Source organism: Dermochelys coriacea, chromosome 5 (assembly GCF_009764565.3).
Source record: "Dermochelys coriacea isolate rDerCor1 chromosome 5, rDerCor1.pri.v4, whole genome shotgun sequence".
Taxonomy (NCBI): domain Eukaryota; kingdom Metazoa; phylum Chordata; order Testudines; family Dermochelyidae; genus Dermochelys; species Dermochelys coriacea.
This window is the reverse complement of record NC_050072.1, coordinates 20,461,540-20,486,215: the sequence shown is the minus strand read 5'-3', so window position 1 is coordinate 20,486,215 and position 24,676 is coordinate 20,461,540. Positions and strand designations below refer to the sequence as shown.

The window sequence follows — 24,676 nt, the reverse complement described above, 5'->3', positions numbered from 1 at the left end:
CAATCGCGAAGACAGAATAAGTTTATTTACATTTACAGGAGATAATGCTGCCTGCTTCTTATTTACGTCACCAAAAAGCGAGCAAAGGCATTTGCAAGGTATTTACGTGCCAGATATGTTAAACATTCGTATGCCCCTTCATGCTTCAGCCACCATTCCAGAGGACACACTTCCATGTTGATGACGCTCGTTTAAAAAAAAATGCATTAATTAAATCTGTGACTTAAATCCTGAGGGGAGAATTGTATGTCCCCTGCTCTGTTTTACCCGCATTCTGCCATATATTTCGTGTTATGGCAGTCTTGGAGGATGACTCAGCACATGTTATTCATTTTAAGAACACTTTCACTGCAGATTTGACAAAACACAAAGAAGGTACCAATGTGAGATTTCTAAAGATAAATACAGCACTCGATCCAAGGTTTAAGAAACTGAAGTGCCCTCCAAAATCTGAGAGGGACAAGGTAGGGGGCATACTTTCAGAAGTCTTAAAAGAGCAACACTCAGATGCAGGACCCGAACTACAAAAAAGAAAATCAACCTTCTGCTGGTGGCATCTAATTCAGATAGTGAAAATGAACACGTGCCGATTTGCACTGCTTCGAACTGTTATTGAGCAGAACCCGTCATCAGCATGGACGCATGTCCTCTGGAATGGTGGTTGAAACATGAAGGGACTTATGAATCTTTAGCGCATCTGGCATGTAAATATCTCGCAACAGCTGCTACAACAGTGCCATGCAAATGCCTGTTCTCACTTTCACATGACATTGTAAACAAGAAGCAGGCAGCATTATCTCCTGCAAATGTAAACGAATTTGTATGTCTGAGCAATTGGCTAAACAAGAAGGAAAAATGAGTGGACTTGCAGGCTCTAAAATTTTACATTGTTTTATTTTTGAATGCAGGTTTTTTTGTACATAATTCTACATTTGTAAGTTCAACTTTCACGATAAAGAGATTGCACTACATTACTTTTATTAGGTGAACTGAAAAATACTTTTTCTTTTGTTTTTTTTAATCGTATAAATACTTGTAATCAAAAATAAATATTAAGTGAGCACTGTACATTTTTATATTTGAAAATGTAGAATATCCAAAAATATTTAAATAAATGGTATTCTATTTATTGTTTAATCATGCTATTAATTTTTTTAATCACGCGACAGCCCTAGTTGTAAGTAGTTTTATTGTGAATGTTTTCTTTTTTTGGCAGGGATTCTAAAATCTGACCATAAAAAGTTCACTCTCAGCAAAATATTTTAGTTTAGAAGGGAAGTTTGGTAGAGTTTATAAAGGTGACGATTTTCTTACAGAGGTCACAGAAGTCATGGAATCTGTGACTTCCAGAGACATCCATGACTTGAGCTGGCAGCACCTGGGAGCTGCAGCAGGGTCCGCCCTCCGCCTGTGACAACTAGGAACTGTGCGGGCCCCGAGCTCCCAGCCGTAGTGGGAGTGCTCTGCAGGTTGGAGCCACCATGGGTGGCCGGGATGCCCCACAGCTCAGAGCCACCGCAGGGGGTGCCCCAGAGCAGCCTCACAGCACCTAGCCGTGTCCCCTGGAGTGGTGTGGGGACCCCCACAGCTCCCTGTTTTGTCACACATATTTTTAGTAAAAGTCACGGATAGGTCATGGGCTTTCATGAATTTTTCTTTATTGCCCGTGACCTGTTCCTGACTTTTACTAAAAAATATCCATGACAAAACCTTAGCCTTAATTATGAGTATGGGAATGAACAAGAATAAAGCAGAACTGCTTAGCCAAGAGCAGTGCCGAACTAAAGGAAGAGAAAAAAATGTAGATAGCAGAAAGTTGGCAAGGTCATATGACTTCCTTCCAGTGGTACCCAACCTTTTCAGCCCCCAGACAAAAAAAAGTATTACAAAATATCAAGGAATGCTACCAGGAAGGGAAAAGTTACTTCAAGCTGCTCTTCTTTTAACCCCCAATGTCCATTTATACACCCTTCTTCTACTACTGAACTGGGTGCCTAAAAGCAGCTCTCAGCTCAAGTCCTTAACCCAAACTTTAGATTCCAAAGTGCTCTGCCATTTATTCAAAGTACCAGATGGGCTTGGAAAGAGAAGAGAGAACCTTCTTTTTCAAATTTTACTTTAGTGGCTCCATCCCTTAGAAACCCACCTATCTCTGCCTTTAACCCTCACCTAGCCCCCATCCCTTTTTGCAAGCACATTCCTCAGCCCCAATCTCTGAAGGGAACAGTTGGTTCCTTTTCCTGAAACCTCCAGCCCCCGGGAACTCAGCCCATCTTTCCCATCATACACAGCTCCCAGTATCCCCAAGAAACACAACCTCCGCCCCCATCTCTCTCCCTCCTTCCCCTCTATGCTCCTCAAGAATACCCCCAATACTTACCTTAGGTCCCTATTCACCCCAACCTTCCCATTCCCAAAAATAAACTCTTTCCAAAAACAAAACCACTCAACTGCAGTGGGGGCACCCCACCTCCAAAATCAATGACTACTGCCTCCACTGCACTGTCTGGGACCTTTGCTATTGTGTGTCTTCCTCATGCCCTTTCCAGACAGCCAACACTCCTACTGAACCAGCAGCAGTTACACTTCCTTGCTCCCCTTCCCCTTCTGCTCCTCCTTCCTTTCTTCTGATGACTTTGTGGCTCTAGTCTTCTGCACTACCTTCCTCAGAGGCTCCTCACTTCCCCTCCAGGGGAAACTGCACTAGGGGATTTTTAGCGTGCTGCAGTAGGGTTTACACAGACAGCTACTTTATGACAGGCTAAAGTGTTACATATTACACCCCAGCTTGTCACTCACTGTATAGACAAGCCCCAAGAATATATTTTGCATATACGTATATCTATATTTACGTGTGTGTGTGTGTATTTTGTGTAAAAACAGTTTTAATTATAAATCAACTTCAATTATCAAAACACTGAACCAGCAGCTCACTCTTTTACTTAATAATATTTCCTTAAAACCCACTTCATTCAAATGTATTAAAATGCTTGACTTCTCCTTTAATATAAAAGTATCAGAGGGGTAGCCACGTGAGTCTGCATCCACAAAACAACGAGGAGTCCGGTGGCACCTTAAAGACTAACAGATTTATTTGGGCATAAGCTTTCATGGGTAAAAAACCACTTGAAAAAAAAAAAAAGTCTGAAGAAGTGGGGGTTTTTACCCACAAAAGCTTATACCCAAATAAATCTGTTAGTCTTTAAGGTGCCACCTGACTCCTCATTTCTTAAAAAAAATAAATAAAAGTGAGCTAAATTAGACAGCAACATTTAAAAAAATATTAAACAAAATCACAGAGCTAACAAGATAAGCACTTCTCCCTCTGCATCGCTTCACCCATCTACCAGTTGTCTATTCAGACTGTAATATCTTAAAGGCAGAGACTTTGTCTTCATGCTTCTTATAAAACACCTGGCTCACTATTGAAGCAATATACCAAACATACTACCATCTGTTTGTCAGACAAAGTTTAATTGTCAGTTAATGAACTACTGTCTTAATTGCTCAACTAAAAAAGCAAAATCATGAAATAATTTCACTTTGCTCCTAACAATTAGCACCTATACATGTCAATGTGAATTGAGTTTGACTGACACGTCTCTCAATTTAGTAAATTTTGTTTGTTTTTGTCCAAAATGTCTGTATATACGCACACTCATTATAAGGTTTTCGTCAATATAATTCTTGGAGGACTGCATTATAGACAAGTGGCAAAGCCATGATACTAGTGTACATTTAATATAAACTTACACTACAGTTTTCTGGGGGAACTAGAAGCTGTGTAATCTCTCCACCATGGACACAGAAGATGTGTTTCATTTCTCCAGAAAAGATGTCCCATATAATGACTGAGAAATCCACACCACCTGAGATCAAGTATCTTTGGTCATAACGAGATGAGACCTGATGAGGATACAGTAAACATGTAACTTTGTTCCGATGAGCCCGGAGATTTCTGTGAGGTGGCCAACCTGGGAAATAATTTAAAAAAAAGTTTAATAACTTTAAAAGTTCAACAATATTTTTAAATTACAAAACTGAGTATAATTTTAGCAGAAGTGGTAAAAAAGGCAGGGAAAATTCTCAAATCTTCACCCTTCCTTCCTCACCCCTTGAGCAGATATACTAGTTGTGACACTGGTAGACCAGGTACCAGCTCATGACAGGCCAATTCACTTGTTTATTGTTTATTAATATAGACCACAGTGATTGGTAAATGTATAAGAGTGTATTTGGTGTTTAAACTTCATGAAAACCAATGGGATGTTACTTGCATTGTTTTCACTTATCTGTATCTGTTACAGGGGGGTTGGAACAGAGTAGGCCAGCGGACCATGGCCCTCCCACTTTTTAAAAGCCATAAGGACGCGTGACCAGGGTGGAGGGGGAGAGGAGTTCAACAGGGTCTTGTGGGAGAAAAGCCAGTGTGGGAGTGGGGCCCCTGGGGGGGACGGGCAGTGCAAGGAGGTGGGGCCACGGTTCAGGCACTGTTGGCTCCCCCACTGTTAGGAAGCTTCCCCTACCCCATCCTGTTATAATGTAGTAGCAAACATTTATATTGTGTGTACCGCTGTATCTAAATAACCTATCAAAGAAGAAAGAAACCTTGCAGAATGCAAATGAAGAACTCTAATAGAAAAGAGCTAATTGCAAAGCAAGTGGTTACTGTGTGTGATGATTAAAGGTCAAAGACTCAAAATGCATTCATCATGCTCTACCATCAAAGGAAAAGCCCACGTGGGCAGTGACACTGGTGGCTTGTTTTCTGTGAGAAGAAGCTGTAAGTATGGATTCAAGGAAATATCCTTCATCTCTGGACTGTTACAGGGAAGTGTACCAGATGCAAAGTGGTGATATCTAGAGACAATCTGGGTACCCGGAAAAGACTTTTGGGAAACTGGCAGTTTATTACATCACTGCCACCATTTGGAATTATAAACTGTGACTCACCTGTGCGTATATTTCACTTGCTTTAATCTCTCAGTAGCTCTCATATCCTTTTCTTATCTAATAAACTTTTAGTTTATAGAACTGGCTACCAGCATTGCCTTTGGTGTAAGATCTAGAGTATCAATTGATCTGAGGTAAGTGATTGGTCTCTTGGGGCTGGGAACAACCTGATGTGGTGTGATTTTTGCTGTAAATGACCTTTTATCACAAAGTCCAGTTTGCCTGGGTGGCAAGATAGACTGGAGAGTCTAAGGGGACTGTCTGTGACTCCACGGTAAGATTGGTATAGTGATCCAGGAGTTCACATTTGTTACTGGTTTGGTGAAATCTAATTATAGAACACGACACCACGTTGTGGTGTCTACCCTGTTTTCTGATAGTCTGCTATGAGGTAGACACCAACAGTTGTGAGCCACTCCAGACAGCATGACATGAGCTAGGAGCCAGCTTGTGTTCACTATTTAGATTTCTCCGGATATAAAAGAATGTAGGGATTATCAAGGGTATTGTAAAAATGGCTCTCTTTTTATCTTCTATTCGCTAAAGCACCTGATGCTGTATTCGTTAAAGCACCTGATGCTGAAAAGTGACTTTCCACAATTCCTACTTATTTCAACATTGTTTGCAGCCGACCAGCACATTTTGTAATTCACCTATGCATGTCTAATGTTTGCTTACATACCTCTCCTGAGCATGTGCTCTCCTTGCAGAAGCTGAACTATTGCAGTTTGAGTTGCTGGCACAATAACAATGCTTCCATCTTCACGACCACAAACCAGGCGTCCATGTGCTGGGATATACACGCTGGCTGTAACTTTAAGTGGTTCATTACTGTTTGGTATTAAGCTTAATTGGTCTATAATTCCAGCCGGACAAGGAGTAAGTTTACAAAAAGCTTCTTGCAGAGAAGTTGAAGTTAGCATTTGCAGTCCTGTTTAAAAAAAAAAAGTGATTAAAATAATTACAGCACCTGTCTTGAGAAGATCTCAAAGCCCTTTATCAATATTAGTAAATTTTACAACACCCTTGGAAGTAAGTACAAAACACATATTGGAGATTAAGTCACCTACCACAACAATGCAGGTTTCAGAGTAGCAGCCGTGTTAGTCTGTATTTGCAAAAAGAAAAGGAGTACTTGTGGCACCTTAGAGACTAACAAATTTATTAGAGCATAAGCTTTCGTGAGCTACAGCTCACTTCATCGGATGCATCCGATGAAGTGAGCTGTAGCTCACGAAAGCTTATGCTCTAATAAATTTGTTAGTCTCTAAGGTGCCACAAGTACTCCTTTTCTTTTCACAACAATGCAGTCAGTCACTTTCAAATTTTAAACACTCAACTCTACTAGCACACAGAAAGACTAGACCAGAGTTTGAGAAAGAAATTGAAAAAGAACGTATCCAACTTAAACTGCAAAAGGAACTTATTTAGACGAATGGCAATTAACAGACATGGAATTTAGTAAGAGACTCCAGTTAACTCCTTTAAATCTTGTGAAAAGTACTATTAAATTTTTTCAATGACAAAACACAACTAAGACTTCAACTCTACATCTCATCTGAAAGAGGACTGCTGTAGGAACACAATGCAGCACTGGTTGCACCTGATCAGAAGTTTCAGAGTAGCAGCCGTGTTAGTCTGTATTCGCAAAAAGAAAAGGAGTACTTGTGGCACCTTAGAGACTAACAAATTTATTAGAGCATAAGCTTTCGTGAGCTACAGCTCACTTCATCGGATACATTTGGTGGAAAAAACAGAGGGTAGATTGATATACACACACAGAGAAACTGCGGAACCACCGGATCAACATCCTCCAGGGCAAACAGGGAAAGATTAAGAATGAGCTCTCAAAACTGGATACTCTCATAAAGAACCAATTTTCCACACAAACTTCCTCGTGGCTGGACTTCACAAAAACTAGACAAGCCATTTACAACACACACTTTGCTTCTCTACAAAAGAAAAAGGACACTAAGCTAGCTAAACTACTACATGCCACAAGGGGCCACAACAATGGTTCCCGTAACCCACCCAGCAATATTGTTAATCTATCCAACTATACTCTTAGCCCAGCAGAAGAATCTGTCCTATCTCGGGGCCTCTACTTTTGCCCCTCCACCCCCACGAACATGATACAGTTCTGTGGTGACCTAGAATCCTATTTTCGACGTCTCCGACTCAAGGAATATTTCCAACACACCTCTGACCAAAATATTAACCCACAGAGACCTTCCTACCAAGACTACAAAAAGAAGGATTCTGGGTGGACTCCTCCTGAAGCTCGAAACAGCAGCCTGGACTTCTACATAGAGTGCTTCCGCCGACATGCACGAGCTGAAATTGTGGAAAAGCAGCATCGCTTACCCCATAACCTCAGCCATGCAGAACACAGTGCCATCCACAGCCTCAGAAACAACTCTGACATCATAATCAAAAAGGCTGACAAAGGAGGTGCTGTCGTCATCATGAATAGGTCGGAGTATGAACCAGAGGCTACTAGACAGCTCTCCAACACCACTTTCTACAAGCCATTACCCTCTGATCCCACTGAGAGTTACCAGAAGAAACTACAGCATTTGCTCAAAAAACTCCGTGAAAAAGCACAAGAACAAATCCGCGCAGACACACCCCTAGAACCCCGACCTGGGGTATTCTGTCTGCTACCCAAGCTCCATAAACCTGGAAATCCTGGATGCCCCATCATCTCAGGCATTGGCACCCTGACAGCAGGATTGTCTGGCTATGTAGACTCCCTCCTCAGGCCCTTCGTTACCAGCACTCCCAGCTATCTTCAAGACACCACTGACTTCCTGAGGAAACTACAGTCCATTGGTGATCTTCCTAAAAACACCATCCTAGCCACTATGGATGTAGAAGCCCTCTACACCAACATTCCACACAAAGATGGACTACAAGCCGTCAGGAACAGTATCCCCGATAATGTCACGGCTAACCTGGTGGCTGAACTTTGTGACTTTGTCCTCACCCATAACTCTTTCACATTTGGGGACAACGTATACCTTCAAGTCAGCGGCACTGCGATGGGTACCCGCATGGCCCCACAGTAGCCATAAAAATGTTGGCATGACTTAGAACAACGCTTCCTCAGCTCTCGTCCCCTAATGCCCCTACTCTACTTGTGCTACATTGATGACATCTTCATCATCTGGACCCATGGAAAAGAAGCCCTTGAGGAATTCCACCATGATTTCAACAATTTCCATCCCACCATCAACCTCAGCCTGGACCAGTCCACACAAGAGATCCACTTCCTGGACACTACGGTGCTAATAAGCGATGGTCACACAAACACCACCCTATATCGGAAACCTACTGACCTCTATTCCTACCTACATGACTCTAGCTTTCATCCAGATCATACCACACGATCCATTGTCTACAGCCAAGCTCTATGATATAACCGCATTTGCTCCAACCCCTCAGAGAGAGACAAACACCTACAAGATCTCTATCATGCATTCCTACAACTACAATACCCACCTGCTGAAGTGAAGAAACAGATTGACAGAGCCAGAAGAGTACCCAGAAGTCACCTAATACAGGACAGGCCCAACAAAGAAAATAACAGAACGCCACTACCCATCACCTTCAGTCCCCAACTAAAACCTCTCCAACGCATCATCAAGGATCTACAACCTATCCTGAAGGACGACCCATCACTCTCACAGATCTTGGGAGACAGGCCAGTCCTTGCTTACAGACAGCCCCCCAACTTGAAGCAAATACTCACCAGCAACCACACACCACACAACAGAACCACCAACCCAGGAACCTATCCTTGCAACAAAGGCCGTTGCCAACTCTGTCCACATATCTATTCAGGGGACACCATCATAGGGCCTAATCACATCAACCACAGTATCAGAGGCTCGTTCACCTGCGCATCTACCAATGTGATATATGCCATCATGTGACAGCAATGCCCCTCTGCCATGTACATTGGTCAAACTGGACAGTCTCTACGTAAAAGAATGAATGGACACAAATCAGACGTCAAGAATTATAACATTCAAAAACCAGTTGGAGAACACTTCAATCTCTCTGGTCGCTCGATTACAGACCTAAGAGTGGCTATCCTTCAACAAAAAAGCTTCAAAAACAGACTCCAACGAGAGACTGCTGAATTGGAATTAATTTGCAAACTGGATACAATTAACTTAGTCTTGAATAGAGACTGGGAATGGATGAGTCATTACACAAAGTAAAACTATTTCCCCATGTTATTTCTCCCCCCACCCCACCCCACCCCCGACTGTTCCTCAGATATTCTTGTTAACTGCTGGAAATAGCCTACCTTGCTTGTCACCATGAAAGGTTTTCCTCCTTTCCCCCCCCCTGCTGCTGGTGATGGCTTATCTTAAACCCATTGTTTCATGTTCTCTGTGTGTGTATATCAATCTCCCCTCTGTTTTTTCCACCAAATGCATCCAAATGAAGTGAGCTGTAGCTCACGAAAGTTTATGCTCTAATAAATTTGTTAGTCGCTAAGGTGCCACAAGTACTCCTTTTCTTTTTACCTGATCAGAAGAATCTACTGACTCACAGCCCCTTTCTTTAACATCTTGTTGAACGTCTCTTGATTCTACATATACCTGTGCACATGCTTAATATTAGTCGTTTGAGTGAAGTACATTATTTTTTGTATTGCAGTAGCACTTGGAGCCAGGACACCATTGTGCTAAAAACTGTAAGAACACAAACAAACAGTCCCTGTTCTGAAGAGCTTAAAATCTTAAAGCAACAGACAGCATGTAGCTATGACCAATACATCAGGAAAATGGAAGCACAAGGGAACAGCAAGACAACTGAAATCAGTATAATAAGCAGTGGTCATAATACTCACTTAACCACCAGCGAAGGTGGGTTTTTTTTTGTAGTCATCACAAAATAAAGAGAGATTTAAAGGAGGATAATGTAGTGAATGACCAATTTTTTACAGGGAGCTTCTTCTATGCATAAAGAGGTGACATGGAAGGTGCACAGCGGTGTTTGTCTGAAACTGTGACAAATGGCCAACCAAGGACAGCAACATTGACAGAGAGGAGGTGGGAGTCTACATCTTCATAGAACATTGAAATTACAGGCAAAGTACGGGCAGCCATGAAGAGCTTAAAAAGAGGCAGACAAGTACTTTGTGCTTCATGTAGTGGAAAGGGGAAGGAGTCGGTGGTGGAATTCAAAAGGTGTAGGTATATGCGTGATATGGTCCACGTAACAAGACAGGAAGATTATTTTTGAAGCAGCATTATGAATAGATTTAAGGGAGGCAAGACTGCATTTGTCAGCAATGGAGGAGGTCGTTGCTATAGTTAAGATTTGAGATAATGATGGCCTGGATGAGAATATTAGTGTGAACAGCGAGGAAAGGCTGGGCTTTGGTGACGTTGTACAGGAACAAGAAGCAAAATTTATAAAAGTGGCTTGGATATATGGGTATACAGAAAGAGCAGAGCCATATTGCAAGTCTGAACGTGGTGATACATGTGTAAGTATTTGGAGGATTGGGTCTTTGGTTTGAGAGGTCTATAATGGCCCATAGCACAAGGTAGTATTTTGTTAAATACCAGTACCGTACAGATTAATAAAATCATATATTTTTTCCTTAACTCCCTAGTTTATCAGGAGAGAAGATCATTTTACTAAGCAAAAACTAAAATTAAGGTGAAGAACATTTACGAACTGAAAATAGAAGTATTGGGTGCTGGTACAGAGGTATTCCACTAAGCACACTAGCAATGATATGCAGGAGGCGATTTGTGTGAGCCTCCAAATAACAGCCACCCTGTGGTCTCTGTGAACAAAAATCTCAGCTTTAAATTTAAAAGAAAAATTGTAGCCATTTTCCTTCTGAATTACAGCTTTAAATACATAAAAACAGAAGTAAACCAGTTACTAGGGTCAAAAAGAAACAAGCAGCTGGGTTTTACTTTTTGAGCAGACGACTGGTAAAACCTAAATATTCCTTCCTTCTTCCCCCACCAACCCTTTCTCCACAAATTTTATGTAAAATTAGTCAGTTAAGTTTAAGGTGTATGCCAAAGAACCATCTCTCTAACCTTCCCCAAATTCCCCAGGCTGGTCTCTTACACAGTGGTGTGATAACTCATTTCTGTCCACTCTTGGGTTTGGATAAGGAGCACAGCAAGGAAAAAAAAAAAACATTTCAGATATATCCAAAAATGCTGAGTTCAACTCGGTTAAAATTGCCATCACATCCTCAGGCTGGGAGCGAACCAACACTTACTCTCCTCAGGCAGCTTTCACACCACAAGCGTGCCTAGCTTTGCCACAGCAACAGCAGCTACTGCAAGGAGAACTCCTCTTCTGCCACCCTCACTGAAGCTGCCAGTAGCGCAGGGAGACATACCACCTAGTCTTCCTGCAACCACCCATCTGCTTTAACAAGAGATAGTGCTAAGCCACTGCAGCACAGAGCTGAAGTCCCACAGATTATGCCTCCCTCCCCAACAGGCCTGCCCAGAGCCAGTACAGAAAAAGAGCCTAAAGGACATCTAGGCCAGAAAGGAGCCTTCCCCTCCACCTCATTCCCATATCTGCCCCTCCTCACACTAATCAGAGAGATTTGTCCCCTCACCCAATCCACCACCTGAAGAAGCTTGCAGAAGAGTAGGAGTGGAAGGAATGGTGCTAATCAGCCTCTTATATCACACACCACTGAGGATGGTGTTATATTAGAAGGCTGGAAAGCATACGAAATTAATGGACTTAGAGAAGAAGAGGAAGCACGTTCACCCAGGGAACGTCACACATATAACCAAATGAGCCAAAAAAAGGGAGCAACTTGTTAAAAAGTTTTGGCAGCAAGTCACTATGTTTTAGTTAATGCTACCTTCTGTGTTGTCTTGCAGTTCAAGTGTATCTGGCACACTCCAAATACACAGTCTCCCTGAAGAGTCTCCCTGGATTAGAAGTTTATGGAAACACTCCCTGCGTCCATAGAAGAATCGAGTAACAGGGGGACAGATTAGCAGCTGTAAAATAAAGTCATATTAGAACAATTTCAGATGCATATAGCAGGTTCCTAATCTTGACAGTAACTTCCCTCGCATAACCTGCTCTATTCCTGCTATACCTTTTAAAGACAAACAAGAATGGGAAAAAAAGTAACAAATAGAAAAACAAAACCATGACTAATTACAGAGCATGTTATAAACAAAATATAACAGGCAAACTTTTATAATAGACATTTTAATTGCAACATAGTACTGAAAGGTGTGATTTGAAATGGTGAAAGTTAACAGTAATAAGATCTGAAACACAAACAGAATACAGAATTAATTAGTGTCCGATAATAAAACGATCAGGAAAGGTTTCAATCTCTTCTGTTGGGACAAAATTATGGTAAATTAAAAAAAAATTATTCTTAAAAACTACCTTGTGACCAAGTTATTCTTTTTAACTTATGCATATCTATGAATATTTTAAGCATCTCAGTATTTACAGTGTCAAAAAGGCCATTAATTTCAAGTTATACAATAGCGATACATTTTTATATCTAATCTTCCAAAAGAACTCAACTCCCATTTCAGCACCTCACTGACAGCTGCCATGTACTGAGCACTTTTGAAACTCTATCCCTTTTGAAGTGCAGCTGCCTGATGTTCAAAATCTACTGTAAGTTCTATTACAGAAAATAGAGAAGGAAGAGACATTAGATTATCTTCGTCCATATCTCTGCAAGTGTAGGATTGTTCCCAATAATATCCTCTCTAGCACTTTGCCTAGTATTATTTTAAATAAGAAAAGGCTTCCATTATTTCCCTGAGGAAACTATTCCAGAGTGTCTTATAAATATCACTCAATTAGTTTTACTCAATATTTACCCGAAGTTTACCTTTTCTTAATTTCAGTCCAATTCTGTTAGGTATCCCTTGAACCATACTACATATTTCCACATACCCCTCAAATATTTGTCAGTATGCCTCACTTTAACAGTTGCTTAGCCAAGCTACAGAGTATATACTTCATACGTCCAAATCTTTTCTCAGATTCTACATAAATCCCTTCAGCTCTTCAATCATTTTTGTTACTTTCTCTGCAGTCCCTTCAGTCTGTCTAGATCTTTCTGTTAATGATTCATCACTCTTTGGCACAAAACCTCTTAGGTACAGAGCCCAAAAACTGTACTGACCTTTTTCCACCTCATTGCATTACATTGCAGTGATACAGTAAAAGCTGTGTTATCCAGCCCTTTAGCAATCAGAAAGCTCTAGAAACCAGCATTTCTGATATCCATTAAAAGTCCAGTTGACGCTGGGCCGGCAGGCTCCCTACCTGGCTCCATTTGGCTCCCTGGAAGTGGTGACATCCCTGCAGCTCCTCGGCTGAGGCGTTCCGTGCACTGCCCCCACCTCGCCCCGCCCTGAGTGCTGGCTCCACAGTTCCCACTAACCAGGAACCGCAGCCAATGGGAGCTGCGGGAGTGTTGCCTGCAGGCGGAGGCAACACGCAGAGCCATCTGGCTGCGCCTCAGCCTAGGAGCAACAGGGACATGTCGCTGCTTCCAGGGAGCTGCCCAAGGTGAGCGCCACCCGGATCCATCACCCCGAAACCCTTCCTTTGCCCCAACCCCTGCCCCGAGTCCCCCCCTGCATCCAAACTCCCTTCCTTCATTGGAAACTATAACTCTTAACCAGAATTTTTGACTAACCGGCACCCCCACACACACACCCCGATCCTCCCAACATGCTGGAAAACAAAACTTTTTATTTTACTTAGGTTTCAGCATTCAAAAGGCAACATCTTCCAGAAGACCGTTTTATTTAAATCGTACAGAACTAAGTTCTTCAGCCTAATACAACAGTAGCATAAAAGGGACAAACAACAATACAAAAACAAACAAAAAAAAACCCCTGACCAACCAAAAAATACATACAAAGGGAAAGTGGTTATATGCTGCAGTAACATGAGTGTAGAGTAATCCAAGATTGCTTAGACATCTTACTATGTGTGTATTTATTTATATATTTAAAAAAGAAAAACCCCTTAGTATCATTAAAAATTTGTATCATCAGTGTCTCCTTCTCTGCTCCTTCCTCCTCTGAACAGGGGTCTGGGACATCAAGGGAGTGGGAGGCAAGAATCCAGAAGGATGAGGCGAGAACACAGGAGAGGGGGGACCCACAAATTGTGTGTATGTGGGGAGGGAGAATGGTACAAAAGACCCTCCAAATGGTGTGACAGGGGATGGGAGAAAGGAAAATGTCCAAAGTGGAGCAGGAGATGGAGAAAAAGGAGGGAAAAATTCAAAAAAAGGATTGGTGAGGATGGTCATAGAGGGGAATAAATGGCAACCTAAGTTAATGGAAAGAGGCAAGAAGGCTCATAAATGAATTTAACTTCTTTAAAAAACCTTAGATTTGTGTAAATGTAATACTTAGCACTTCCTTAGCTATTGAGACTCATTTTCCAGTCGCAGTTGGGCAAGACTGTGAAACTTGCCTCCTTGTTAGTTAGTTTTTTCCCCCCCTCACATGCCATGGACTCTACCCAAATGGGTAATTCAGGTTCAGAATAAGTATGACATGCCTGACCTAGAAGATTATTATTGGAGGATACCATCTAACGATACTCACTGAAAAGAAAGGAAAAATGGTATCTAAATTATTTGGCAGACGTACCAATACATTAGTGTGAGGATATCTGCAGAACTGAAAACAAACTGATCTTACCTGTGCAGTGCTAATCATGACATTCATGTTTTAAATAAATAAATAACCATGCAAACTCATGAAACAATAGAGGAGAAGGAAACTAAGCCAAATGAATTTACACTTTTAAAAAAGTCAGTTATTCTCTGAAAATGTTGACTGTAACTTAGAAGAAGAAATATACAGCCTATAATGTTTTTGAGCAAGTTTTATGTATAAAAACATGCACAGCATAATCTGCAAGACAAGGAATATGTTTTACCTGTTTATCTGCTCGGTCCAATACACTGAACAGTAAAGGAGGAATTAAATTTTCAACAGCTTTTCCCACATCACTGCGAAACGTATCACTAGCTGGTAGGCAACTGAGTTTAATACAAAACAACAAAAGACACCAATTTAGAACCCTTACAGTAATATGACAGGTTTCAGAGTAGCAGCCGTGTTAGTCTGTATTCGCAAAAAGAAAAGGAGTACTTGTGGCACCTTAGAGACTAACACATTTATTAGAGCATAAGCTTTCGTGAGCTACAGCTCACTTCGAAGTGAGCTGTAGCTCACGAAAGCTTATGCTCTAATAAATGTGTTAGTCTCTAAGGTGCCACAAGTACTCCTTTTTTTCTTACAGTAATAGATTCTTAATAATGTATCACCGTTTAAATGCAGAATTTGCAAACAAAAAAATACTTTAAATAACTCAGCGTTTCCACTACGTTATATTTATTCATTTTGTCAATTTTTTCAAATATAACTATACAGATGCCCATTCAGTTGTCTAGGTTTATTTCACGTAAACTAAAAATCACGATATAAACAGAGGGCTACCCATAAATGTATCCAGCTCAGTCTTCTTCCACCTCAATAGCCTTAGAAAAGAAAGAAGAGGAGCTTTGCAGTGGATCTGGAAGGTTCAATCTAGTCTCTGGTGGATCAAGGACAGGGAGGAGCAAGTGCCCAAACCAAGGATTCCTCATAAAGTGTCCTGCCAGCAGCTCCCTCCTGTTTATATTGACGGAGCTCTAGCTCAAGTCCTTCTGCTGGTCCCTGCTGTGGCAGTATATGATGTGGAGAGAGATGCTCTCTCAGATAACCTTATCCCAAACCAGTGAGGGCTTTACAGGTTTAAACTAACACTTTGAACTCCACACAGAATTCTATTGATCCCGATTAGATTCTGCATACAAAACGTAAGAGTTTATACATTCTGAAGAGACATGCTCCCCAGACAAATACAGTTGTCCAGTCAGAAGACTATATGTAATTGAGAAAAATTAAAAAATTAAAATTTCAAGTGGCTACAGATACTATATTTAAAGGCAATTTTCTAGCTCAGATTGAGAGTATTGTATAATTTTCCTGTCATATATAATGAATTATGATCTGAAACATGTGTAACTAATATTTATGTACCACAGCATTAAAAAACAAAAGCATCTTAGATAGGCTGAGACAGGAGGTCTTTCTCTCATGACAATAACTAAAAAGAAAAATGATAAAACTGCTCTCTAAAAAACATCAGATAACTGATTCCATGGCTTGAGACACTCTCTTGTATATTGTACCAATTGGCAGGTCCACAGACCGGCAACATGTTACCAAGAAATATTAGCTTGACCTGGGATACTATTAGTAGGCTTATGTCTAGGACAGAACTGGTTCCAAAACTCATTCAGGTAATGTTCAAGACATGTGATACAGACATTAGATCAAACTGTGGCTTAGGAGAGGTTAAACAGGATCTCACCACATAGTCACAGAAGCATAAAACAATTTTGCACTGGTTACAAACTCAGCAAGAATCACTGCATATTTCACGCAAATAGAGTTGAGAAAGAGTGTAGCCTATAGAGATGATGTTTGCTTATACCAATGTGCTGTAATGTAAGTAGAGAATATGTTTTTGGGCCTAAATTTTGGCTTGAAGATAATAAAATATGGAGTGAAGCAGACAATTCTGGGTCAAGTTAGAGGTAAGGTAGGTCAGGTCACGTGGTAAACATGCTTTGGTTTAACAAATGCTCTAGACAAAATGTGTATGTTTTGGAAGAATGTTATATGTACTGATAATTACTGGAATGATATTTACACAGATATTAATTAAGAGGACATTTCATGTGAAATAGCCTATGATCAAGTAGAAAATATTTAACCGTGGTGGAAATATAGATGAGGTAAAAGGTGGGTTTAATTAATTAAGGGGTATTATTATAATTGATTATAAAAATGGTAGCACATTAATTTTAGGTTAGCACACTCATTGGCCATCAAGGTACCATTAAAGAAAGGATTACATGCTCTTTCTTTAGAGGGGACTGATTACCCCAGATGCACCTTTTCATCTTGGAATATGGTATAAATGCAGTGTATCATTATACTGCAATACCTGTTAACTTTATTTAAAATAAAATAATTAGCTCAAGTTTTTAATTCTATCATTAATTGTGTCATTCACAGTCCTCCACTAAACTAAATTATCTGTAATGGCACCAAAGGCTCCAACCTTAAAGAGTTTAGTTTAATTCTATTCCTTATCTTTAAACCAATAATTTGGAATACACCCTATTAAAGTTGATCAGCAGCATACAATTTAGGCATTCCCAGTTGAGGTGGTTCTGATAACAATGAGTTCAGCAGAAACCAATCATAACCAGGAAGTAAAGCAAGGGTCTGATTAACATTAAATAAAGTATCTTTGATGGAAACATACTTTAAAAACCCACCAAGTCTGATCTTTTACCTTTTGTGTGTACAAGAACAAGTAATGCTCTGTAAGTTCACCTTTTAAAGGTTGAAATACTATACTTAACTTACTGTAACAACATCCTGTTGATCCTAATTAACATAGCACAAATAATATTTCTTCCCTCGATGTGTTCCTGATTCAGCAAAACATTTTAAATACATGCTTGAACTTGTTCATGGCACACCTTCAAGGTGAAAGCAAACCCAGTAACACCACATATTCTCCAATGTCAGCAATAACTAATCAGAAAGGATCATAGTAATGATGTAAAATATGTGTCTCAAGCTTTGACTTTATTACCACCTAGTATTGTTTGGTATGTACCACAAAATTAAGGTACAACATTTTGGGGATACACAAATTTTAAGGTATGTTAGTGGCATTTTAGTTTTTACAACATTAGTCTGATTTAGGAATCAAACAAACCAATCAGATTCAACATTTTATTTTTATTCCACATCTCAATTTTACCTGATACCGCATACGTGCTCCATTATTTAAAATTCTGAGTACCTGGCTGGTAGTTTGTAAATAAAACTTTGTCCATCTTCTGTCCATATGATCACTTTATCAGCTGATACAAAGTCACCGCCAGTCCACGTTTGTCCATTTTCACTGGGAACTGAACATAACAAGGAATAATCTCCAGCATCAAAAACCTAGAAGTAAGCAAAATTAAACAAAACAAAAAGTCTATTTGTTTATCATTACATGTTCATATTTTAAATGTTTGGATAGCTAATAATTTAATACCTCCACATATTTAGTTTTAAGGAATTCTATTACCTACGGCAGCAATTACTTGAGATACTTAATACATACTAAATTCCATAAAATAACCAAGAAAATAAATTTGTTATAGAAATTCCAATGTCTGTGTCATGTTTGCAATCCTGATACACATTACAAATATGGTATGACATAGCATGCTTTCTATTTATTTAGATTTTGCAGATTTTTGTCTGCATAATACAAAGCCGTATCAACTATTTAGCCTTCAAAAAGGGGTTTTCATCTGTTTTTAAATAACGTCCAGAGCATGAACACAATATACTCCCAATGCTGTGAGCCAATATACTCGAAATAGACTAAATACTCAAAGAACTCAGAGCTCTAGTTGATTTATAAACACTTTCCCAAGCTTCTTTCCCTATGTCTCACCGACAGTTTTATTAAACCAGCCTCTATTGCTAAGAAAAAGCCAGTTTTTTTACTCAACTGGTTATATCCTTACCCTCCAGTATTTGGAGCACACTACCAAAAGTGATTGTTGGGTAAATGCACAGAAAGAAATGCTTTGGCAGTTTTGACAATAAATTGGTTTAGACTCCTCCTCAAATACTGGTTCTGTATCCTAAAAGAGAAAGAAAGAAAGAAAGTTACCTTTATTCAACCCTATGATACCTCTACTTTGTGCCACAGTTCTCAAATTATGCTATCTGGACCTCTGAACAGGTCTAAGGAGCATTTTAGGGGGTCTCACAGAAATTCTTCTGTCACGATAGCAAAACATTTATCAAGCTTCAAGCAAGGACATTTCCTGTGATGTAGCCCAAGATACACCCATACATCTTTGTATGCCATGTGGATGTAACACGTTTTACTCTGTCAGATATTTCTTTAGTGAAAATTCAATCAGGATCAAATTTGCAGACTGCCAAAACTAAAGGGGTCAGAAGCAAACAGAAGAACAGCCCAAAAATTATGAAGTGGCATGTGTCATCAGATGTTCGGCTGCATGTGTGTTCCCTCCATATCCTGTCCCAGCTCTGCGCAGATACTGGCACAGCAGACCTCAAGCGAACCGCCCAATAAGACTATAAGACTTGGTTTAGTAGCGAAGGGGCCCGGCCAGGTTTATTGTTGACAAAGCATGGTAATAGCACCTGGTAGACTCTACAAGTATATTAAGACATGTATGTCCGCGACAATGGATGCAGCTCAGTCAGTGGGAGGACTTTCCACTGCTCCCTAGGCTGGCAAAAGACACTCCCTCTGAGATACATCTTTATACACAAACAAATTACTTATTACCCTGACGTATCTAGGTCCCCCCCTCTGACATATTTGGGTGCCACCCATTACCTCGTACATGTTGGTTTGATCAAAACATTTCTATTCATCAAGCTGTCATCCTGACCTTATCTTTAGGATAGATCAGTGTGTTCCTGTTATCTTTGGGGATGTGCTGGTATTGAGATGTTCTAGTACCACCTTTCTGGAATGTGTTTGTATATATATTCTTATGCCTAGCACTACTTAGGAATGCGTGTTTCTGCAATATCAGCCTTGTTCTTGCCAGATTCTGTGAGCAGGGCCTGCCTCTTGCTCACAACTTAACTTTGCTTTATATTAGCAAGTTTTTACATTACTTTAGCCCAGACCCCAGGACTCATACCAAGCCGCTTAATACAAGGCCTTATGTTTCAGGCCCTCTCCTTACTACAGCATGTACAGATTACAGAAGTGAGGACTGCAGGCAACAAGTGGAGACTCAGTTATAGTAAACTGAAAGCCCTATGTCAGGGAAAAGGGGGGGGGGACAATGAGGAGACAAAATGGATGAGATATAATCAAGCATTGACACTCCTTATGTCAAATGAGTTTATTTTAAATTTGACCCCTTTCACATTAATGAGTATTAGAGCTACCAGAGGCAAAGGTGAACTCAGGATTGGGAGAAGTGCTCATAAGATCTCATCATAAATGATCCACATGATAAAGTTTGAGAACCACTGCTTAGTCAGTTACCAAGAAAATTTAGGTAAAGCGTTCAAGAGTGCCTAAAATTACTTAAGAGCCTACATCCTAGGTAGGCACTCGAACATTTTACCCTCCATTAATAAAGATTTATGACTTAAACTGGAAAGGGAAGCAAGAAAGGGAGTGGGGGTGAGGGGAGAGAAGAAGGGGGGGGGGGGGATCAAGACAGCTAGTAGACAGCTACCTCATTTCCTAGCATTTTACCTCAGGCATTTGTGTTTTTGTACACCTTAGGACACCAAAGCAGTTTGGTGATCTCCTCCTCCCGTAGTTCCAATCATAAAATCTACTATATTTTGTTATGATTGTCAGTGTGCTTAGAAAAGACCCTGAATTGAAACAGTAGCAGGGATGCATGGGGAGCATTGTTGGGGAGAAGAATAAGAAACTTATACAATGACCTGTCTGTGAAATTCCCTGCCTCTAGCCAACGACATCAGCCTCCTCACCCACAAAAAACTGGATCTAATTTAAGGAACAAAAGAGGAAGGATTGTTCAGTGGTTAGGGTTCTACCGCAAGACTCAAAGGACCTCAGTTCCTGTGTGACCATGAGCTACTCACAGTCTCTCTTGCTCCTGTTCCGCCATATTTAAAATGATAATGTTTCGCTGCCTACATAGGTGTTTTATAAAACACAACGAATATTATGAAGTGCTCAGATAATGTGGGGGTCTTAAGTATCTCAGAAAGATAGACAGTAAGCAAAGATAACACATCAATAACTGTACTAGTCTTATAATATATAGTTAGTTTTTCTATATGGAAATCTTAAAAATATCCTTACATTTAAATTTATCATTCAAAAGAGAGTTTAATAAGACAACAGTGGATATTTCTACACTGCATTTTAAAACCCAGGGCAATGAGTCTCCAACAGATTCAGGCTTATGCCATAGTAGTAAAAACAGCTGCAGTCATTCGGGCTCGAGTTTGGACTATGAAGCCCAGCATTGAGGGGTGGGCTTCAGAGCCTGAGCCACAATATCTACAGAGCTGTTTTTAGTGCAATAACACTACAAGTTTGTAGACCAGAGCTAGGAGTCTTGATGTTGCAGGTTTTAAATCACAGTGTAGACATACCCAATGTGCACGTAATGAGAAACGAAAAATTCTGTGTTTCATAAAAGGCCGGATGACCATCTCCCAAGGAAGAGCCAAAAAACTTTTCAGAGTTCTTATAAAACTAAGAGAATAAAAAGATCTGCAAGAGCTTGTGGTAACCTATTCTGTCACTGGTAAGCTTAACAAATTCCTCTGCAGGACAGATTAGTGTTGCCTATTTAGTTCTGATGCTATCAAGCGAGTGACCTTGCCTGTAGACAGTCAGCTGAGCCTAACTGAATAGGATGGATATTGTTTTAACTTCAAGCTGCACTCTTTCAAGGAGCCCAACGTCTTTGTAAGAAAAATTGGATGACAAAGTATTTTATGTGGTTTGATTACCTCTCTGCTGTCCACATCTTTCCAAAACAGCCCAAGTCCCTTGCAACTGGTAATTCTTAACATTGTTTTTAAGGAAGACTTTGATACAACTAGTGTTTCTTAATTTAAAACATGCCAAATTATTCCAGAGCATACTCTGGCTATTTCAGGAAGTAAAACAGTAGAAAAAGGAGGTCCCCTTTTATTCCAGTCTCTGCCACAGAGGACGAACAAGGATCAAGTAACTGATCTCTTTTTCAACCAATAGACACACAATCCCTTTTTGTAGTTTCCAAAATAGGTCTCAGAATTGTTTGCTCAAGTGAGTAACTCAGCTATTTGAAGTCATCATTTAGATTTGATCTTATACATAGTAAAGATAATTGGTGTCCCCTTAATATTCAAGAGCAGATCCAGCCTTCTAACTTAAAGCAACAAAATCTAAATTAGCTGTTAAGATTTACACCGAGGGAAAATTTTGAAGATGTTTAGTTTTGATGTACACAACATAATAATCTCCTGTGGGCAGCTAAAATGCTAGTAGTCTCCTAAAAGTCTTACACACCCTTTTAGAGAAAGATTATTTATTTTACTGACTGGCACCAATTCAGATGCTGACAGTACAGGAGGGCAGGAACAGCAGACTATCATACTGAGGATTTATAGCTCTCTATGTAAAAGTGGAAATTTATGCAAATTCTATCTGCTGCTCTGCATGGTACACGGAACTCTTCACTTACCAAAACTCTCTCTGTGATCCTCTCAGAGGGTAATTATAAGTCACTTACAAAGTACATCATGCAAGGTTCAGAATGAGGTGGGGTAGGGGAGTTAACTCTAAAGAAAAGGATGGTATTGAGGTTAAGGCACAGTTCTGGAAGGCAAGAGATCTGGGTTAGTTTCCCAGATCTGACACAGGTTTCCTGTGCACCTCAGGTAGGTCACTTAAATCTCTCTGTACCTCAGTTACTCCATATGCATAATAGGGATAATAAAATTTCCTGTCTCCCACAACTATTTAGACTGCAAACTCCTTGAAGCAGGGATTCTCTCTTATTATGTGCTAGGTGGTGTTGTATACACAACGAGACCTCAATCTCCACTAGAAACCCTAAGAGCTACTATAATAAATATCATCTCTGAAAGTTTGCCTTCTGATTCTACTTTTCCACATCCCCATTGGAAATTCTGTAAAAATGCACAAGAGAATTCATTACTGGTGAAAGAAAGAGGGCTTGGGGAGAATGGAGAGAAAGAAAGAAAGTAAAGTGAAAAGTATGCATACATCAATATTTAAAGCCCCACCTTCATCCTGCAAAGCTGGTTGTAATTTCCTTGCAGTACAAGTAATTTTAAAATCACCAAATACCATAGCAATAAATGGAGAGGGGGGAACAGAGGGCAGACTTAGCACTAGAATCTCTCTGGACTTAACTTTAAGAGTCAGACCTCTAAGAAGCCAGCATGAGACATGGACAATTGAAAAATGACATCTCTGAAGAGTTTGCAGCTGAGCTAAGGGAGAATTTAGAGAATAAGGAGCCCCTTTTTGGAAGGCAGAGGAGAGGTCAGTTATTATGGCTCTTGGGCAGCTGCAAGATCACGCAAAAGATGCTGACCAAAAGAATGTTTCTGTTCAACAATACTCAGAGGGAAAAATTATGGGACTCAACGCAAAGAACATACCAAGAGTGGCCCACAATAGAAAATGAGTAATGTTTGACAGTGAAGGAAGAATTCAGATTCAGAACTCCTCTGCTTACCTGCATGCGATTAACATCAGAAGTTACAATCCACACTTTCAGAATACCAGTCACTGAAACTGCTACGACAGTATCCTCTGGTGGGTGAAAGAGGAGCAGAAAAGAAGTTACAATAAAATGAAGGATATGTTGAACAAGAGATTACAAACATCAAAAATATGCTAAAAGTTTTTAATAAATTCATGAAACACTTGTTCCAAATTCAAGTGGATAAATTAGAACTGGCAAACTAGATGCAAAGAAAACAATGCACTAATTTCCCATTTGTTCTTTTGCTTTGTGGGAGTGAAGAATTCTCTGCATACATACACAGAGCTCAAACTGGGGAGAAAAAAAAACAATGACCGAGTGGCACTCTCCCAAGCTCTGCACACAAGCCAAGGCTCTGCCTACTTTAGATGTCAAAATAAGACTCCATTCCAATTAGATTGTGCATATGTGATCATGAGCTCTTTAGGGTTAGGTCTCTCTCTGTGGGGTTTGGACAGACCCATGCAGAGGGCCAGGTTACATAGTAGTAACGATTTACTGAATACATATGGAGACTGAACTACACTACCATTCCTAGAAGCGACTGCTCTAAATTAGATTTGAGGCCAGTATACAAAGCCAGTCTCTGAACAGTAATTCTTATTCTGTAGATTAACAAAAAAAAACAAAAACACACAACAACCTAAAACCACCAAAAAACTGCAGTATCAAAGGCTAAGCCTATACTTTTCACTGACACCAAATTCTCCCACTTGTATTTTTTAAAAGGTTAGAACTTAACGATTTTTGGCAGAGATAGCCTTAATCCTTCAAATGGAAGAAAGATTTGAAAACGTGTGATTTCAACATGAAGTGACATCATTCCAGTCTAGACTTTGCCAGGAGACTAGAACAAAAAGTAGCTGTTTTTCTTACTTAAAGAAAAGTACAATAAACCCAAACAACATCTCATTACCTTGTGTTCTATGGGATCGAATAATACTCATAGAGCTGATCCAGTCGGGAGAAATCTTTGACACTAAGGAATAAAGAACCTCGAGACTGGTAGCATCCACAACAAGAATTTCTGGGTAATGGCCATGACACAGTAGCCTGCCTTCACGCTGAGTCCCAACTGTGAACTGGTAGAACTGTGGTAAAGAGAACACAGTCCCTTAAGAAGTCAGTTAATATTTTTTAAATCACAATCTAATTATAGGTTTTTGACCTCTATGGTGTTATTTGTGTATGACAATTATTTTCTATTTTTATAAATTATTTTGATAAATTAGAATTCCTTGATTAACTAGCAGAGGCCAGCCAGGTATTTACAATTTGTTTGTTTGTTTTTAACCCCACACCTCCTTC

The 24,676-nt window shown here is 40.0% G+C and overlaps 1 protein-coding gene across 6 annotated transcripts in view; it reads right to left on the bottom strand.

The window, feature by feature from the left end:
* WDR7 (WD repeat domain 7) overlaps positions 1-24,676 on the bottom strand; it is a 376,297-nt gene that overhangs the window by 308,507 nt on the left and 43,114 nt on the right. For all 6 annotated transcript variants that reach the window (XM_038402296.2, XM_043515275.1, XM_038402295.2 and 3 more), the window contains 8 exons: positions 24,285-24,459; positions 23,339-23,415; positions 18,623-18,742; positions 17,902-18,047; positions 14,908-15,010; positions 11,825-11,966; positions 5,636-5,884; positions 3,754-3,974 (listed from right to left, as the gene is read on the bottom strand). In XM_038402296.2, coding sequence (XP_038258224.1) covers positions 3,754-3,974; positions 5,636-5,884; positions 11,825-11,966; positions 14,908-15,010; positions 17,902-18,047; positions 18,623-18,742; positions 23,339-23,415; positions 24,285-24,459 — 1,233 coding nt within the window. The remainder of the gene's footprint in view (positions 1-3,753; positions 3,975-5,635; positions 5,885-11,824; positions 11,967-14,907; positions 15,011-17,901; positions 18,048-18,622; positions 18,743-23,338; positions 23,416-24,284; positions 24,460-24,676) is intronic.